Source organism: Lytechinus pictus, chromosome 10 (assembly GCF_037042905.1).
Source record: "Lytechinus pictus isolate F3 Inbred chromosome 10, Lp3.0, whole genome shotgun sequence".
Classification (NCBI taxonomy): domain Eukaryota; kingdom Metazoa; phylum Echinodermata; class Echinoidea; order Temnopleuroida; family Toxopneustidae; genus Lytechinus; species Lytechinus pictus.
The window spans coordinates 31,503,394-31,523,293 of NC_087254.1; the positions used below are offsets into that span (position 1 = coordinate 31,503,394).

General features: G+C 36.1%; 1 protein-coding gene across 1 annotated transcript; it reads left to right on the forward strand.

Moving 5' to 3' along the window:
* Positions 1–1,346: 1,346 nt before the first annotated feature.
* Positions 1,347–18,950, forward strand: LOC129270485 (lipase maturation factor 1-like). The gene is made up of 13 exons (XM_054907862.2): positions 1,347–1,569; positions 9,134–9,245; positions 10,153–10,362; positions 10,966–10,976; positions 11,758–11,906; positions 12,935–13,000; positions 13,473–13,643; positions 14,297–14,480; positions 14,956–15,109; positions 15,777–15,960; positions 16,593–16,705; positions 17,013–17,496; positions 18,264–18,950. The coding sequence occupies exons 1-12, from the start codon at positions 1,362–1,364 to the stop codon at positions 17,242–17,244; spliced, it is 1,794 nt and encodes a 597-aa protein (XP_054763837.2). The 5' UTR covers positions 1,347–1,361; the 3' UTR covers positions 17,245–17,496; positions 18,264–18,950.
* Positions 18,951–19,900: the final 950 nt, after the last annotated feature.

Below are 19,900 nucleotides of genomic sequence, written 5' to 3' on the forward strand. Positions count from 1 at the left end.
AGACCTATTCCTCTTCCTCACGAGATGAAACTTGTCGATATTCAATTCTGAAAAAGGGACAATTTGATTATTAGGAATTTATGAAAATATTATTTTACTCGTTAATCTACACTCTAAAAAAACTGATTAAAATTTTACCAAATAATTAGTAAAAATGGAATATGCATGTTTTTTTTTGTTTTTTTTACCCCATATTGGGCTTTTTCAAAGAAACATTGCGTAAAATTTACAAAATATCTTTTTACCCATCCAACATATTCCCATTTTTACCCAATATTGGGTAAACCTTTTTTTTAAGAGTGTAATAGCCTAGCTAGTGAGAGCGCAAAATTTGTTGAATTTAAGGCCTGAAAACTTAACATAAGTTAAGTACTCATGGGTTAATATATTCTAAACAAAAATAATGATAAAAATAAGCGCAAATCCCAAGCCGAAATTTTTGGTATAAACTAACACAGACTCACGGCCATGAAAGGTTTTTTTTGTAAGAATATAGGTAATAACTTACCAATCAAAATGCGAGCGCACAGCTCGAGCTGATCCATTTTGACAATCAGACCCGTGAAAAAGAATATTTTTTTATAGAAATTTATGGAATACACGACGAGAATAGGTACTTGACAACTCAAATAATGCTAGCGCGCAGCGCGATCAATTAATGATATTCTGATTTTACAGAAAACTTTTTTTTTAATCAAACAATAATGAAGGCGCTCGATGTCCTAGAAATGTTTTGTATATGACTTTATATTTTAAGCTCCATATCAGCCTATTGGGCAAGATATGTATCTCAGAGAATCAACAGGCAATGTGAGTGCCAATCGTGAGCGAACATAGTGACATGAAAGATGTTTTCCCCTCGTGTTATTTTATTCACTCGTCTTCCTCCTCCTATTTTACCTCTTCTTTTTTCTCCTCTCTTTTCCCTTCTTTTTCCTTTTTCATTGCTTCCCCATTTTTCCTTTTTTTCCTTCCACAAAAAGTGGGGGGACGCGACGTACGTCACCCTGTCCCCACTGGGATGTAATTCCGCCCATGTTTTTTTTTTCATACTGAAATCAGCGAATTTAGGGCCACACTTGAATGATTCAGAACAAAACGCCGTAATAATAAAGAAAGTTTATAGCCTGAAAATCAACTATTCTTGTTTTAATGGGACACTTAGCAATTAAGGGATAGTGTGGTAGGGTACGTACTGCATGATGGGTGTCTTTTTGGTTGCTGTTGTAGTTTAATTTAGGTTTGCGCTTTTGTACTTTGTTTACACCATACTAAAATCAATCGGTTTCTGGTGTACTAGCTAGCTTCGTGTGCTTCTTATTGGTCGCACAGTATAGTGATCAGTGGACAACGCGGCTGAGATGAAAATGGATGGCATCAGACAACGTCAACGTCAGCGCGAAAAAAGAAGTGATGATGGAGATCAAGCCAAATCAAAATCAGATCCTGTTCGGGAGCATAACAAGGACGCGACTCCCAACATCCAGACAAGTAGATCTGTTGATGGTGGCAAGAATTCTTACTGGCTGACAAGAATAGTGTTCTTGAGGAGTCTCTCATTTGTTTATTGTAAGTTCCACACTCTCACCACAGTGACTGCGCACGCCACGTGTGGGGGGGGGGGGGGGGGGGCAGTCAAATATATCGCTGTACACATGCGTGACCAAGGAATTCTTAAACACCCCCTAAACTAGTTTTTCTCTGTGTGCAAAATAACCCCCTAAACAATTTTTTTGCGGGCTTTGGTGTTTCATAAATTAAAATGAAAAGGAGCCGTCTCTCTCGTCTCTAGTATTAGTAATAGTATCTATATCAGCTCCAATTCAGTTGACAATATTGTGATTTTTAACCTTTTTTTCATGAACCTTGTTCAGTTCAACAGTGATTGTGAGCGAACGCATAAAAAAGGAATACAATGGAGGAAATTAAAATAATAATAACCCCGCGCAAAGCGCGGAGGCTAAAGCGTTTTTTTTTTTTTTTTTTTTTTTTTTTGCCATGAAAAGGGTCCCGATAAAAGGGTATTCTCAAAGATAGATTGAATACTTCCCTTGGAAAGATCAGATTTGATTACAAACAATTTAGCGACAGTGCATAACTCGCAAAACAGAGGAGAAGAAGTGTATATGCCGGGAGGAAGATATTCCTCCCCGCGCAGAGCAATTTTATGATCCTCTGAAGTTTCAAAGGGCGGACGTTTCATCAAATGCAGATATCTCTATACCCCATCGGGTCTAATTCAATTGATTTTCTAAGATTATTGAACTTCATTACAAGGAAAATAGTGCGCAAAAATTTGAAACTTCTGTGATTCATTGAAATTATATAAAAAAGGATGCCTAATTTCTTTGACTTATCCTGAAGCGCTTCATTTTGAATTATAAAGAACCCTAAGTGTCATTCAAAATTTCAAACTGAGTGCGCAAAACAGGACAGGAGATGAATGTGCAGGGAAATGACATGAGGTTTAATAGAATTTGATAATAAATATTGTACTTTTCTATCTAATACGACACAAATTTTATACCTTCCTCTTTTTAAATTAGGAACCTGTTTGCCCCAAAATTATGGTTGTTTGGTGATGAGCTGAAAAGCAGGAGAAGTTGACTTTATGGAGGTGACGGCAGAAATTGATATAAAGATTTTACCCGCCCAGGGCCAACCCGTCCAGAAGTTCCGCAATCAATAAAAAAAAGAGATAACTTCATATACTTCGGCCTAACCTTACTCTAATTCCATGCCCTAATGTATACATTCGAACTTTAACTGGCAAGAAACACATATAGCTGAGGTGGAAAAACAGGGTTAGAGAAAGGGTGGGGGAAACAATGGAGAACTTCAATATTATCATTTAACCGCGCGCAGCGCGGAAGCAAAATTCATATATAAATTTAGAGCAAGAGTGAAGGAGTTTCTCTTTTGAGAAAAAAAATAAAATAAAAAGAAAAAAAACCCACAAAGCTACCTTTCTTCCCTTTCCTCCCTTCCCTATTCCTTTTCTCCTCTCTTTTTTCCCTTCTCTTTTTCTTTTTTGGGGACGTTTTCGGGGGGGGGGGCCACCGCCCCCCCCCCCTGGCTACGCGCCTGTTCACAATAATGTAAGCTTTGGAAAAAATGCTAACTAGTTCGCTACAGTTTGCCACATTGCATAGTATGAGATCAAAAAAATAGCGAACTAGTTTGCAACAATTTCCGGTCGTGTATATGTAGAGGAGATCAAAAAAATAGCGAACTAGTTCGCTACAATGCCCCTTCGTATATATATAGAGGAGATCCGAAAAATAGCGAACTAGTTTGCAACAATTTCCGGTCGTGTATATGTAGAGGAGATCCGAAAAATAGCGAACTAGTTTGCTACGATTCCCCCTGGTGTATATATCGAGGAGATCTGAAAAATAGCGAACTAGTTCGCTACAATTCCCCCTCGTGTATATATCGAGGAGATCCGAAAAATAGCGAAGTAGTTCGCTATTTTCCCCCCTCGTGTATATATCGAGGAGATCCGAAAAATAGCGAACTACAATTTCCCGTATGTATATAGAGGAGCTAGATCTCGAAAATAGCGAACTAGTTCGCTAAAATTCCCCCTCGTGTACATATCGAGGAGATCCGAAAAATAGCGAACGAGTTCGCTACAATTTCCAGTCGTTTGTATATAGAGGAGATCTGGAAAATAGCGAACTAGTTCGCTACAATTCCCCCTCGTATATATTATATATATAGAGGAGATCTGGAAATAGCGAACTAGTTCGCTACAATTTGACACGTCGTATATTATAGACTAATACAAGGAGATGGCTACAAATTTTGACGCTTATATATAAGCGTTGAAGATCGCTATATTTGCCATCTTATTATATCCCGTCAGTACTGTACTGTAGCACCCATCTGCCCATGGCCATGGGTTCATATCATCTCGCGTGCGAAGGAATATCAGTCATATGCACGCGACACACACGACAAGTCAAAAAGATAGTGGGCTTTTGCCCACATAAAATATCACCAATAATCTGGTATTTCACATTCTGCTATGACACTTACCTAATCATTTAGATCCTTCCGTGACTTCTCCTTGAAGTTTTTTCTTAAAAATATGTAGGACCTATATTTTCTTGATCTTTAGTGAAGATTTCACGGAGATAAAATTTGGTCAGCGTAGATATCAATTTTCGCCTAAAGAGGGCGCGCGATTTATATTCATATCAAAGACACGACAAGGGAAAGATTAGGAACCTACACTATTTTACACGCAAATCGACGCAAGGCATTACGCGAAGTCCGTGAAGTGTCCAATCTTTTCATTGTATAGACTTTGGTATACCGTGACGTTCGTTAATACTGCTTGTACTGCTGGTTTCGTTCCAGGCATGTGTATTTAAAAAAAAAAAAAATTATATTAGTCATCGTTTTAAATTAATTGCAACAAAAGTGTTATCATCGCCAATAGTAATCCTGAATTATGTTTTTGAAGGTATTTTATTTATTGGTGCCCATAATTAGTAAATTAATCATAAGAATTGCGCATTCAAAGAATTTAGACACAGTTATAAAATTACCGAGGAGCTGAATCAAGGTTGTGAAATTTATTAGCGCCACCAACGGGCTTCCTTGTATTTCCGTAGAAGAGACAAACGAAGTCACTTGCTAGGCCGAGGTAAGCGAAATTTGCTCTTTTTAAATGAAATGAGTTAAATATCATATGTATAATTTTGTTATGTATTGCTACTTACCGGAAAGAGCCCCGGTGCGTAGCGAGAAGGAGTTTCGGCAAATATTACTTCAGCAATGAAGCAATGTTTGCCGACTACTTCGAAATCTACGGTCAAACACGGTCCGGTGTACGAGGTTCGTATATATATATACGAACCTCGTATTAGTGTGAGTGGTACTGTAGTTGCAGTAAACACTGATTTCATGAGAAAGTCTGTAAAACCAGGCTTAATTGTCAGTATATCATCGAGGATCTAGATCTGGTACAGTTACATAAACTGAACTTTGTGAAATCTTGAAATCTACGCTGAAAAATATTCAGACTGAACTTCCCCAACACAGATAAGCGCATGTGGGACTGTGTATAATTATTGCTTTGCCTTTGAGCGTCGGGCCCGACGCTCTACCGGAATCCTGTGCTTACTTGCTGATTTCTCAGCAATTACACAATTTCTTCCAGAATCCTTTGGCACATGCGTTTTATTTATACAAACAGACACTTTGGTGGTCATTTCATTGGATTCTGTACGAACTCATTTTGATATCGTTACCAAAACTAGCATTTACCTTTAAACTAGTCGCCAAAATATGACCTCGGGGGAAAAAGCTTGGGGAAAAAAATACCCTAAAAATAAACACGTTAGGCTAGTCTAAAAAAAAAGCTTTTTGGAAAAAAAACGTACCTTAAATACGTTTGACCCTGCGATTGACCTAGTCTTGACTCCATGTTGATGTTTTATTACTCTTTAGACATATACTTCATCATTAGAGTCTTGAACCCCCGGTCATATATACTATAGTCTTGAGGACGCAATGATGATGACTTTAAAATCCTGACATAAACTTCTCCATCATTGACGTCTTGGCACTCTTCCCATAGATGCATAAGAGACGGATCAAAACAAAGATGGATTTCCCTAGGAAATCCATCTTTTAAGACCAAAATCACGTAAAGTTTATGAATTGAAAAGTTCTGTCTCATTCATTCTCCTTCTGTAAAAATTGAAAACGAAATGGTCGATCGATACCAAGAACAAATGCGACAGAGGTCTAAATTTTCCTTTTTTTGAGGGTCCAGTTTGTGCTTCAATGTCAGGATTCTGTGTCCTGATAGACCTTCATCCATATAATCGAGTTAGGTGCATAATTTATTTTTTCCCCTTTTATTTGGAGTGCTATTGCGACCCCATTCTACCCCATTTTGGAGAGCATATGTCTGCCTAGTATTACACGGACGACTCCTGGGCTTCCTGGGTTAGGCTACAAGTACAAGTTACAATTCACCCCCCCAAATACACGCACTAATGGTGCATGTATTTATTCAAATAAATTCGAAAAATAATGAAGTCTAGAGCAGGGGCGTTTACTCACAGTCTGTTATTGTCGCCCTCTTGTCTTCTTTGTTATGTAGCCTAGCTACCAGAGGGCGGCAAAATCATGAGCGGTGCTAGATTAAAAAAAATTGTGCATTTGGCATTTGCCGATAAATATGAATCTCACCTCGATGCTAAAATTCCCGCACACTAGACCAGTTGAAGCGGGATTTAGCATTGCAAGTTTTCTCCACATGGAGTAGTGCTTACCTTTAGACCCATGTAGCTTGCCATACCTTGACCATATAAAATAAATTCTTATAAGTTCAAATAAGAATTCCTTTTAATTTCCACAGAAAATTTCAGTTGATAATGTGCTTTGTATCCTTATAAGTAAGTGTGCCAATAGGTTCATCAAAATTTGAGAGAAATGTATGATTTTCTTAGGAAAAAAAACCTCAGCCAGTTATCTTCAGATCGAACAAAAATATGCCCCATGTCTGTGCACCAAATTACATAACACACGATTCAGAGATTTGGATGAGATAGGCTGCACTTAGAGGCTGTTTTAATTGAGGCACCTTACCATATACAGTGTGTCTGAACAGGTTTGTCTGGACAAGATGGGTACTTCCTCAGGAACTTTGCTATCAGTATTTACGTTTGAAAATATTACAAAGCATAGATATTCACATATTATTGCTTAAGTGTCTGGAGAACGGACCCCCAATCTTTATGCTATTATTATTACCAAGCTAAGCTAGGCTACCTATTCAGATGCACACAGCTTTTTGAGGAATTACTTACTGGCGGCACCCATTTTCCTCACCTGGGTCGAGTGCAGCACACTGTGGATGAATTCCTTGCTGAAGGAAATTACTCCATGGCTGGGATTTGAACCCACGACCCTGTTTCAAAGTCCGGAGACTAATCCACTGGGCCACAACGCTCCAAATCAATCATTTGGTAGTCTTGTATTGTCTTTCATTTCAGCATGATCCCATTTGTGTTCTGTACTTTCATCATCAGAGTAGATATACTTTTACTCATTTCACATCTACTGTAGATATAACTATTGAGTATGAAAGAAATTAAGGAAAGAGTGAGGACATCCCCCATCCAAAGGCAACATCTGATAACAGTGATTATAATAGTTATGTTGAAAATTATATTAACAACATCTCAGCTTGATAATCCTGGTGCTCCTATTTTTGCAGCTTTCATTTAAACAGTCAAAAAGATGTCAATAAGTGATTTCACACCCACCAAATCCCAGAAATTCCTGTAAAATAATGTTCATCGTCTATCAACATCACCTTTCTTATGTCTTGATAGATGTCAATAAAATGTTACAAGTGATTTCACACTAGAATGATCACAAACATGATAAAGAATTTCAGGGGGATATTGCATGGAATGTCTTATTAGTAATTGTCACTCACCACTGGTGTAATTAAGTAAAATGATAAGCTGAAAGATAATTTGTCAGTAACAATATTTTTTTTTTTGGGGGGGGGGGGGGGTTGGGTATAATATGGAATGTCTTCTCATTGATTTTCAAAATCTCTGTATTTGATTGGCTGTTTAAAAGCTAAATAAACCCGTAACCAGTATTCTTGTAAAAGAGTAGGCCTACTCACAGCCTCATGATGATTCAGCATACCCTTGCACATAAGCTAAATGATTTTTACTCTCCTGAAGCCCCATGGTCAATTTGGGCTGGCACTATGTGTGGGTGTATTTATGGAGGTAAATGGCCTATTCGTCCACTGCCAACTTGTCCACTCTCCACATGGTCTGTTTTCATTAAAGGGGAATCCAGCCTTGGCCATAAAATGTTGTGTTGGGAAGGAGAAAAATAAATAAAAAAGAATGGTGAAAGTTTGAAAGAAATCGGACAAGCAATAAGAAAGTTATAGCTGCTTTAAAATTGAGATTACTAATAGTATGTAGATTTCAAATTGGCAACTGGGTAAGTAAATTATGACAAGGGGCAAGGACAACTTTCCCATAGGCCATGTACTTTATTATCAGGGATTTGTGGTTTTCTCCTAAGTACCCATACCCCTGGGGCAGTGATCTAAATATAACCCAGGTAGTATATTGTTTAATGTCCTCATGAAAGAAATATATAATTTAAAATAAAACTTTTGGGAAAAATGACATTTTAACCATTATATGTATTGGAGTACATGGAAGAGCAGTCCTTGCCTTACATCACTATGACATCACATATGCGGCCAATTTGAAGTCTCCATGTGTACAGTGATTACCAATATTTACAACTTTTAAAAATTCATTACCTTCTTGTTGTTTTTCCAATATTGTTCAAACTTTCACCTATCAACTTGTCTGATTTTTCTTTTTCTTATAAAAACAAGTTTTGATTTGGGTTGGATTCCCCTTTAAGTCTAATGCCATTCCGTCCGTTAACATTTTGTCTAACAACCATTTGGTCCAATCATCACTTCGTCTAATCACCATTTCATTTTCATCTCATAACCAGTTGGTCTAATATCCATTTCATTTTCATTCATTTTGCACAATTAAAACTTAGTCCAATGAAACCAAATGGTGTATGGACTAAATGACTTTTGGACCAACTGGTTATTAGATGAAATGGTGAGTGGATGAATTGGCAATTAGACCATGTGGATAGTGGACAATCTGATGGTAGACCAAATGATAGTCGACGAGTTGGCAATTGGAAGAATTGGCATTAGACGAATTGGATATACATTTATGGAGTATCAGCTTTCTTATTGACACAGATATGCACATGATTATGATAACAATGTTTTGTTGGTGAGTTCATCTGGAAGATGTGCATTTTTTCCTCTTAATTTCAAACTTTAGAGAATAAACGTATAACATTTTTTGTGTTTTACAATATTTCGAGATTTACAGGTCACAAACACAAGTTCATCTGAACTGTAAAAGAAAGTATGGATAACAATATAATTTTCAGAAGAATCCCTTGCTTTCAGTAGATTTTTGTTTTTCATTACAGAAAATTGCTTTAAATCTCATGTGAATTTGTTCTCAACATATTAAAATGAAATTGCTTCTTGTTTTGTCTTCTTTTTCTCTGTTACCTCCGAAAAATACAGTTGTAGCTTTCCTGGTTGCTCTTCATCAAAACAGAGCTTTGCTAGGTCAGAAAGGTTTGCTACCAACGTCTCTTTACCTGGACAGAATACGCAACTATGTCAAAGCTCCAAGGTGAGAGACATTGGAAATCATTATAATCTAAAAAATGACAAGTTCTTCTAAAAAATTATGTTATTGACGGTAAATATAATAATGTTATCCTATATATTATAGGAGACGCATTGAAACGTATACCATCAGGAAAATCAATTATAATGAAAAGAGAGAAGCAATTTAAAAAGTTCCTTCAAAATCGGTTATGATATGAGAAAGTTGTGAAAGTTTGACAAAAGTTTTATTGGCGATCCTCAAATTGGCAATAGAAGTGATAGGTTAGTAGTAATACTCTCTGTATGTTTAGTACATAAAAGTGCACATTCTCCCCATTATCTCTCCATACATTGGGGCAACATTAGTCTTCAGGCTCAGACCCTGATTGAAACTTTGATCAACAAGTGGGTCTCCACACAAAGACTAGCACATACAAAACTTGCTGTTTCAATCAATACACAAGGCATTATAGGATGTACATTCAGACCCCTAACTTGAGTGAAGGGTTTGCACAGCAGACTAGGGCAACATATGGGTTACACATCTGTTCACAAAAATACAATCGGCTTCTTTAGAGCTCTCATATTATTTTATAAGAGCAGTACTAGTAAACTAGCAATGTTGAAGCAAAATTGCTGATATGAGGATCGCAGTGTGTGTATGACTAATTTTTATTGACTTTTTTCATCAAACGATTAGTGCATAATTTTAAATCAAAAGTTTTACCGTAATAAATATTTTTTTTCTTTATCATTCATGAAAGACTTAAAAAATTATGCTCATGTATGGTCAGGACAAACAAAAGAACTTCCAACATATACAGATCAACAGAAATGGGAGAAATCATTAGAAAATAATCGTCAGATGCCACTAATGTTTCATCTCATTAAGCAGGCTGAGAGTTTCTCAATATTTCTCTTTCTGGTAGTGGACAGGTCAACCCGGAAGCGGTCAACTTTGCTCCCACTCTCCTTTGGTTTGTGGACCTGGATCAGTATCTGGACTGGTGGCTAGATGCCCTGGCCTACTGTGGTCTAGTCCTGTCTGGTTTGGTCCTGGTCTTGGGATGTAGCAACATGTTGATCATGATGGGCCTGTGGGTGCTTTATCACTCACTTGTCAATATTGGTCAGAGATGGTAAGTCAATTTTTATATTAATGTGATAACATTTAATTGAATCAGGCCATTTACAACTTGAACAGTTAAATGCATAAAATACATGCAGAATTTATTGATTATTGTGGTTGTGTAAGGAGTATTACTAATTTGCTTTAAAATATCATTAAAATCTGATAAAAATGGAGACGATAGTAACAAAAATTAGTAATGAAATTTTTTCCTTTTTTTTGTGGGGGGGGTTCTTTTTATTTGTTTATCATTGTTATTAAGAGTAGAAATTGTAATTAATACTCAGATTTTGTTTAGTTGTATTTAAGTCCACCAAGGGTAGATGGAGGCTGTTATGTTCTAATATGTTCATTCCAACAATATCACAAAAAATTGTTTTAAATTTCTCATGTCTCGAAAGTGGGCATTACACATCACCTTGTCTAGTGAAGAAAATCATCAACACTTGTCAATATATGTGCATGTACGCGCATACCAAATGGTAGGCATAATGCCACATCTACATTGATTAAGTGAAACGAATATAGACCAATCCACAATCATTCACTTTGAAGTGTTGTTGTTCAGAGTTTGTTGAAAAGTTTTCCTATGCTTTTTCCCCCCTCTTTACAGGTATTCATTTGGTAAGTTAAGATTCAAAAATCTATTAATCAAATCTCTGCAGAAATGGATGAATGTTTACATCTTTCCTAAGATGAAATACATGTATAAATTATATTAAATGGTGAAAACTGTTATGATTAAATAAGACATGTTTACCTTAAGTTAGTTTAATCAAAGCAGAAGAATAAAAGAAAAGTTTTTTGTGTGGCATAATGTGCGGGTTGCTGTCCGGTACAATTTATTTCATGTACCGGTAATACATAATATTAAAGTGATGATGTCATGGTTACAAATATCTTAATTGTTCTTTAGAGAATATAAATTTATGAAGTTCTGTTCATGCAATCATCTTTATGTAAAATCAATTATCAGGTGCATGTTTGCAGGATCATTATAAATGGAAGGTCTTTAATATCTGATGGAATTGAATAAAACTGGTATGAATCAGTACATAGGATTATGAGTACCGGGTAATGAAGATATTAATCAGTAGTGGAAATGGGAATGACTAAGATCACGCAATCAATAATAAGGTACCTTGTCAAAAGTCTGTTGTGCGTCTTTTAGCAGGAATCCTGTTATAAAGGCCCTTTGCATCTTTTCATAGCATTCCCCTGCATTTCCCTTGCCAGTGGTTTGTCCTTGACGAATTGTGAGAATTGGTAATGAAAGGCCGCTTGTGGGATTCCTGAGCGAAAGATGCATCTCGGACTTGAAAAGGTACCTAATGTAGTTTACAAATAGTCTTATTCCGATGTCACATTCACAAAACAAACAATTCAATCCCTTGTTTTTAAACAGGATGGGAGTCTCAGCTTCTTGAAACAGGATTCTTGGCTGTATTCATGTGTCCTCTTCTTACCTTGACTCGCTTCCCTCGTCATACCCCTACTCCTTGGGTCACACTCTGGGGATACAAATGGCTGCTCTTCAGGATCATGATAGGAGCTGTAAGTCAAACATAAACCCTGGTAATGGTAACAACCGAAAATAAAATGTTCACAGAAAATTTATCAAAACTTTATACATGGAATTATAAAAACCATAAATAAATTATATCTGCCCTATGATATTTTAGGAAAATATGTATGAATATTGAGCAGATGAAGATATAAAAAAACTACTGACAAATGCCCGTCCATTTCCTGTGAAAATTGATTTATTTACTAGAACTTAAACTTTAATAGCTTTAAACAATTCATCACCATTCATGTAAACTGTCCCAAGAGAGATTCAGTGGATGGAAAAAATTTTGAGATAAACATGCTTCAAGTTTAGAGTTTGCTCCTTTGTGAAAATAATGTATTTCTTTGTTTATCACTTGGTCTGTTACCAATTTGGCTATTTTTATTTTGCCAAATGTTATTTTTCTTTTGTCTACTCAGTTTTCTCCTTCATGTATTTTATCCAATGAACATTTGATCTATTGGAGCTAATGTCATGTGGTTACTAATATAGAATTTGCTATTGGAGATATGATAGAATTAATGACAAGCATATATCCAATGGTTATTAGATTAACTAATTATTATTTTAAAAAATGGATTAGATTGTTTGAAAAAGTAGTAATTTATTTAAATGATCCTCTACTCTGTGAGTCACTGTTTGCTGCTGTGGGGGAATCATGAAAGCTGTTTTTTTTTTTCAAACACGATTCTCCATGATTTATTAATTAATTAGTAATAATAATAACTATACTACTACTTTGTATCCTCTGGCAAAAAGCGCCAGATAACTGATTATGATGATGATGATGGTGATGATTACGACGTCGATGATGATGACGACGATGATGATAACGATGAAAACAATGATGATGGTGGTGATGATGATGATGATGATGATGATGATGGTGATGATGCATTAATCATACTCCCAAATGTATTTCTCTTGTAGTTTCTCTCTTTACTGTAGTCATTTCAGAAATTTAGCATATTATAAATCTTTATCATTAGTGTTTCTTTTTCTTTCGTCACAGGGACTCATTAAAATCCGAGGTGATCAATGCTGGCGTGATCTGACATGTATGAACTATCACTATGAGGTAACCATTTCATTTACTATTAGTATTATTATTATAACCATTATTTATGATTTTCTTTTTCCTGTGGACATTCAGGATGTTTAGCTCTGATCTGATGCTCTGAGAGCACACATTCTAAGCTAGCTACATTCTAAACTGATACATTTAGACCAGTAGAACCTTAAATATGATAGAGATTGCACCCTGCAAGCTTTCCCTGAAGTTTGCCTACCATAGCAAGAAGCAATGTGTGCAGATGTGATTGAAAGTATTGTAGTTCTTTATCAACAGGTAAATCAAATATCTTTTCACCAAATAAAATCCATATTTACAGTTGAAATAGAATGAAAACATGTTGACGACCTCATCCATACATACCCCTCATCTTTAACACCATTTGCATATTTTCAAATCCATTTCAACTCCAATAAAGTTTCATATTCATTTGAAAAGTCACCTGTATTTCACTGTAAATTTTGTCAACTAATTTCAGACACAGCCTGTGCCAAACCCCATGAGCTATTACATGCATCAGAGTCCGGAATGGTTCCACAAGTTTGAGACGCTTTCCAATCACTTCATTGAACTTGTTGCACCTGCGTTCCTCCTCATCCCTTGGAGACCTCTTCGTCTAACAGGTGGAATATTACAAATTCTCTTCCAGGTTAGTCATTTCATGGTGACCATGTAACACAAGGATTGGCAATGATTGTAGAATAGTTTCTACAATTGATTGAATTGACTACAATGTATAATCAATGGTGAAATCAATTGTACCATCAATTACTATGTTTTGTGTTCATGGACCCGGGGTCATGTTCAAAATGGTCTTGGAGGGAGAGTACTTTAATTTCAACTTAATTCAAATAGTATTTTTATTTGACCTTTTTCTTAGTTTGTGCTTTCTTTCTTTTTTTGATAAATGGAGATCGATTAAAGTTTGAACTACAGAATGCATGGAAATATAGCGAGAAGGGAAATATATGACAGAAGTGAGAGGGAAAGGGAGGGTGGGGGCAGTGGATGGGAAAGAGAGGGATAAATTGGAAAGCAAGATAAAGAGGTAGAGGCATAGTTCACAGAAACAGAAAGAGAGAGAAAGAGGAACGGGGCTGGTTAAATAGGAGCAAAGGTGAGGAAGTGATGGACAAAAACTGGAGGGATGTGCAAAGAGAAACAGAGGATATGGCAGAATGGGTGAGTTTGTACAAACTGAAATATTGACCTAGAACTATGTTATTAACCACTTGCATTGTAATCATATAGAGCAGAACTCCGATTTGATCATACTTTATGTCTGAACCATGTATCTTACAGGTCACATTGATCATCAGTGGAAACCTGAGCTTTTTGAATTGGTTGACGATCCTCCCAGCAATCAGTTGTTTTGATGATCAGAGCCTGACATGGCTCTTTCCATCTTGGCTCAGTAATAGTAAGGAGATCGTCACCAAGATACATTCAGATGAGGCACAAGGCATTGGACCAAAATCAAGTGTTGGTGAGAAATGTCAAACATTTTGTGATCATGCTATTCATGTATTCAAATCCAAATAAAATGTTTCGATATCATAGACATTGTGCTTGAGGGTTTATTTACTACAGGTTTGACAATGTGAAAATTGTCATATGAATATAAAATCTTTTATAAGCAAGCACTTGCATGGTTGTCTCAATATATTTGAATTGTGATACTGGCTTGGTAATGCTAATGCATAACAGATAAATGAATTTTATGAGATCAAAGTGGATACTGTGCACAAAAAAAATGAAAGCTTCAAAGAAAATTCCATTTCATGAAAGCTTCATATGAATCATGACATTAAAAAAAAAGATTGATCATATTGGGGATTTTTGTTTGCAGGTGATTACATCTTGAAAGTTTCTCATATTTCCTGGATTTTCTCTTTACCCTGATTTGAGATTTATTCTCTATCAGAGAATGAATATTGACTGTTTTGATTTGAATTTTACAGGTGATTACATCAGAAAGGTTTCTCATATTTCTCTGGCTCTTCTACTTGCCTATCTGAGTATCCCTGTAGTGAAAAATCTCTTCTCATCTCGACAAGCTATGAATACTTCTTTTGACTCACTTCGTATAGTCAACACCTATGGAGCATTTGGAAGGTAATATAACAGTTCTACACCCAATTGGTACCAATTTTTCTTTTTTTAAAATTATTATGCATTGTAATGTGATTCAGATCATGAAATTTTAATGGAACAGCTGTAGTGTAGTTCTTTTGACTCTCGCTTTGTAATCAGAGGGTCATGTGCTCGAATCCCACCGTAGCCTAGCGTCATTTAGATACCTGGTAGGATGTGAAATTCATTGTAGTTTGTTCATTATTTGTGCGCCTAAATGGTAACTAGCTGGAATACTCCCCAGGGAGTGGAGGGTGCGCATACATTGTGTGCTGGAATAACTGATTGAATTATATTGTCTGATTTCTACTTCAGGGAATACCTAGGGGTGTTTCATAAAACTTGAATCATGACGTGTTCTTGCGCAAATTGAGATAGCCCAAATTTTCAAGGCATTTCAAGCATTACAGAAATTATAGTGTGATACAGATCATGAAATATTGTGATATCCACACTAATTTCTATGTGTAAACTCTCTCATTCTTGACAAAGGAAAGAACTGAAGTAATATTTCAAGGTACAATTGACCCTAATCCTACTAACCTCGCTGCAGAGTGGCTTTAGTCTGAATACACACAATCAATATTGAATCATGATTTAGATCGCACTAACTTCTGTTCATAAACTCTCTTTTTCCTTGACTCTTTAGCATCACAAAAGAAAGAACAGAAGTGATCTTCCAAGGTACTATGGACCCCAATCCCAATAACCTTGCTGCTGAGTGGCTGGAGTACGAGTTCAAATGCAAACCAGGGGATGTGAGACGTCGTCCATGCCTTATATCTCCATACCACTATAGATTGGATTGGTTGCTCTGGTTTGCTGCCTTTCAGGTATTGCATGTTGTAATATCACTTATGTATTTGAGCCGTTTTGATATATTAGTAAATATACATTTATGCATGAATTGAAATACCCCAAAACTTTCACTTGTTAGTATTCATCTTGCCCAAACTAATTTCATTAATTTGATATATAATGGAAATGATATACCTGGATCCCTGACTTGCACGTCTTGAGTCTGGCGTCGCGTACCACTTAACTTCCGTTCCTCCACTAAAAAAAGTATTTTTCAGAGGTTGCAATATTCTTCATTCCTCAAAGCAGTAATGAAATATGACTTTTATAGTAATGGTAAGTTTTAAGTTTGTGTGCCTCTGGAATAATGTATATACTTATATATAATAATTATGACTTTCATCAATACACATTTGCTACCGATATGTTTTTGATGCCTCGATCTGAAACATAGGTTGCAGAGAATTTATCTCTTGAATGAATATATTAAATGTTACATTCAATTGGTACTGAAACACGGCTTAGTTTCCTTCTTCCATTTCTTTTCCATTTTAATTTTTTTTTTGCATTCGTATTTTATGTATTCATATGATAACTTTACAGCATGATGAAAATTTCATGTATTTTTAATCATTACTTTGCTATTTATGTTTATTTTCTCATTCAGAATTATCAATCTAATGCTTGGTTCATCCACCTAGCTGGGAAGCTGTTAATGAATGATAACCAGACCATTGATCTCATTGCATATAATCCATTCCAAGACAAACTACCTCCAAGGTAAGTAAGATTTCAGATTCTTTTGTAATATGGAATAGATTCTTTTAACAATTGGATATTGTGATGCACTCAACCCAGGTGTCGCTCGTTTTTATTTCATTACTGTTTGTTAATATGTATGGACATTGGCCAATACCTTGATTACACTAGTAAATACATTAAGGACTGCAAAGTGAGGTTTTTAAGTACTTTAAAGAGTACCTGATGTGTAGGTTATTATTTGTTTTATGTAATTTGGCTTTTGTGAAATTAATATAAGCCCTATATGTCAAACTTACAAGTTGTACCCCCTTGTTTTTATTTGTAGATACATCCGAGTGGAGCATTACCGTTATGAATACACCACCATAGGAAGTAAGGAAGCCCTGGATGGCAAGTGGTGGAATAGGAAAAGGATAGGACCATACATGCCACCAGTCTCCTTGGAATCACTAGAGAACTACTTCGTCCAGCAGAGCTGGGATTTGCCAAAACACATCAAGAGGAAAATAAGAGAAGAAAGGAGATCCAAGGCCAGGAATGGGAAAGGTTCCACGTAATGTTGTAGATTCTCTGTTTGATCTTGGTTGATCTGGTGTACTGACATGCAGCAATTGCTTATCACCCGTTTTTTTGTTCTTTGAAATACTTCTTTCTTTCTTATATCTTGGGTGTTTTTTTTTTATGTTTTGTTTTCAATAATGGCTTATCCAATTGCCTCAAATTTTCCAAACATGTTCCTTTTTCAAGTTGGCCTATTTTTAACATGATATCATTTTGAAGCTATTTTGTGAAAATGTGTTATCAGTCAAGCCTTAACCCTAAAATGGCCGGGGGGGGTTGAATCAACCCCCCCCTCAACATTTTCTGTGATCATTCCGCCGCGCGAAATTTTTTGACCGCGCCACTCGCAGAGTTTATACTTTTAAGTCTCGCGCATCTTTTGAGACCAAATTTACGACGCCCGGGTACGCGGTTCCAAAATTACGCAACATTTTGTAAGTGCATGTCAGACCAAAAATTGTTCCAAAACGTGATTTTGTGTACAAAGTCAATGCAAATTGAGTTTTCTCATCTTATTCATAAAGATATGATTATTTTTACTTTAAAAAGCTGAAAGCAATTGATTTTAGAATAATTATACTTCAAAAAGGTTGTGCAATAAATCTGGTGAAAAAAACAAAGAAAAACAAAAGGTTGAAAAACAAAGAAATACATAAGAAATTCATAAAACAATAAAATACATAAGAAATTGATTTCCAAACCGAAGTTTTTTTTCAATTGCCATTGTTAAGAATGCTACAAAGAATAATTTTACCAAAAATTAGAATTCTAGGAGCTTTATTTAGTGAATTAGAGCAGAAAGTATGATTTATGCATAAATTAGCATAATTAATTCATATAAAATAAAATCTCATTATTTTGGAAAATTTTACCATACAGCCTTGTAGATTACATCGCACACTACCAGCGTGCAAATTTTTGCGGCGCTCGCGCGATCGGCGGCCGAGATCTCAGGGGGGGGTTGAATCAACCCCCACCCAGCCACAGAACAGCCAAAAAAGCCCGGCCTAGTTAGGGTTAATAAGAAATCATGGAAAAGTAAACCAAATTTGTTGTGTATGAGTCAACATCCAATTTCTATTCGCACATCTTTTTGTGGAATACGCATCAGGCAACTTCTGATAGTCTGCTGGCGTTGCCCCTTTCCCCAAAAAATTTGTGTTTTACCTTGGCTCCGACAAATGGATAAAGTGCAATCTCTATTCTTTGAATATACAGTCCAAATTGATGTATTGATCTATCATCTTGCTGAAGAATAGTCTTCTAAAATTCCCTTGATCGGATTTAGAGGAAATTTCGCACTCCAAAATTGTATGTTCTTGAAGCTGATGTCTTTTAAAAAAATAATCTTTATCATTGTGATGCCGATATCTCATATGAGCCTTTTGTTTAAGTTTTAACAATTAGTAATATGTTCTTTTCATTCTCTTTCTCATGGTAACATTTTGTTTATATGTGAAATGTTTTTGATTGTTTAATCTCAACCAACACATTCTCTTCATCACATACGAATACTTCATTATGACTTTTTGCCTATAGCTGACAGAAGCATTTTCTGATTTTTTTTTTAAAGTAAAAAAATTTAAAATTGTTCACAATGTCCCTGAAGAGCCATTCAACTGCAACATGGACAGAGCTCATTGATAAGTTATAAGCTTCTTTATCAGGAGTGATGTCATTCCACTTGAAAGGACTCTGGAACTGAGCACAGATAGGGTAGGCAAGGTCCCCATATATACACAATAAATTGCAATTTGGATCATGTGAAAAGTTATCCAACTCTGCAAAGAGCCAGACTCCCGAAGCATATAGCAATCATGCTGCCTTCCCTCTATGGGTCCATACATATGGGCAATTAATCCATTGGCAGTAACCACACTCTGTTATTTGAGGGCATGTAGGCGTTTGTGTCCATTGAATACAACACGCTGGTTCTGGCCTGGGCGGGATATTGGCCTCACAGTTCCGACCACAAAGCCCTGACAGTTTTCCAAAGCACTTAAGAAAATCTCTCCTTTTCTTCAGTAGCTCCACTGAGTGTGTAGTATCCTTGCTATAATGTGTAATTAAGGGGAGATGTTCATAAATGTGGCGTTTGATATGGGTCGATGATTGTCCGCAGCTGGGGTAAGGATAGCTTTGTCTATGTCCCGACTTGGATTAACCCTTACCTGAGCGGCTGCCAGATGGTTTTGGGGGGACCCATAGTCTGATATCAATGAATACTCCTCTTGGCATGACACATACTGCCTTATATGACAATATAATTCATTACCATTGATAAGAATCATGTCCAAATCACTACTGATCCAATCATTAGCTTTCTTTATCTTGCTGTACAACAAAGTAGATAATGAATTAGCAACACACTGCTTTCAAGCTGAATGACCAAATCTCCAATGACCTTGATTGAATGTTCCTTGTGCTATCTGTTTTATTTGTGTAGAGGCTGCTGTACTCGTATCATTTGTTATTTTTCTGTGTTCTGAGGAATCATTTTTAGTGTCTTTAACAGATTCAACTACATTGAAATGAAAATTTCTTGTGTAGAGTAAGTAAATTCCTCTATCAGATGTTTTCATGTTGATTCTTCCTGGTTTCTTTGCCGAATACAATTGCCAACATGGTACTTGATCATTGTAAGAATAAATA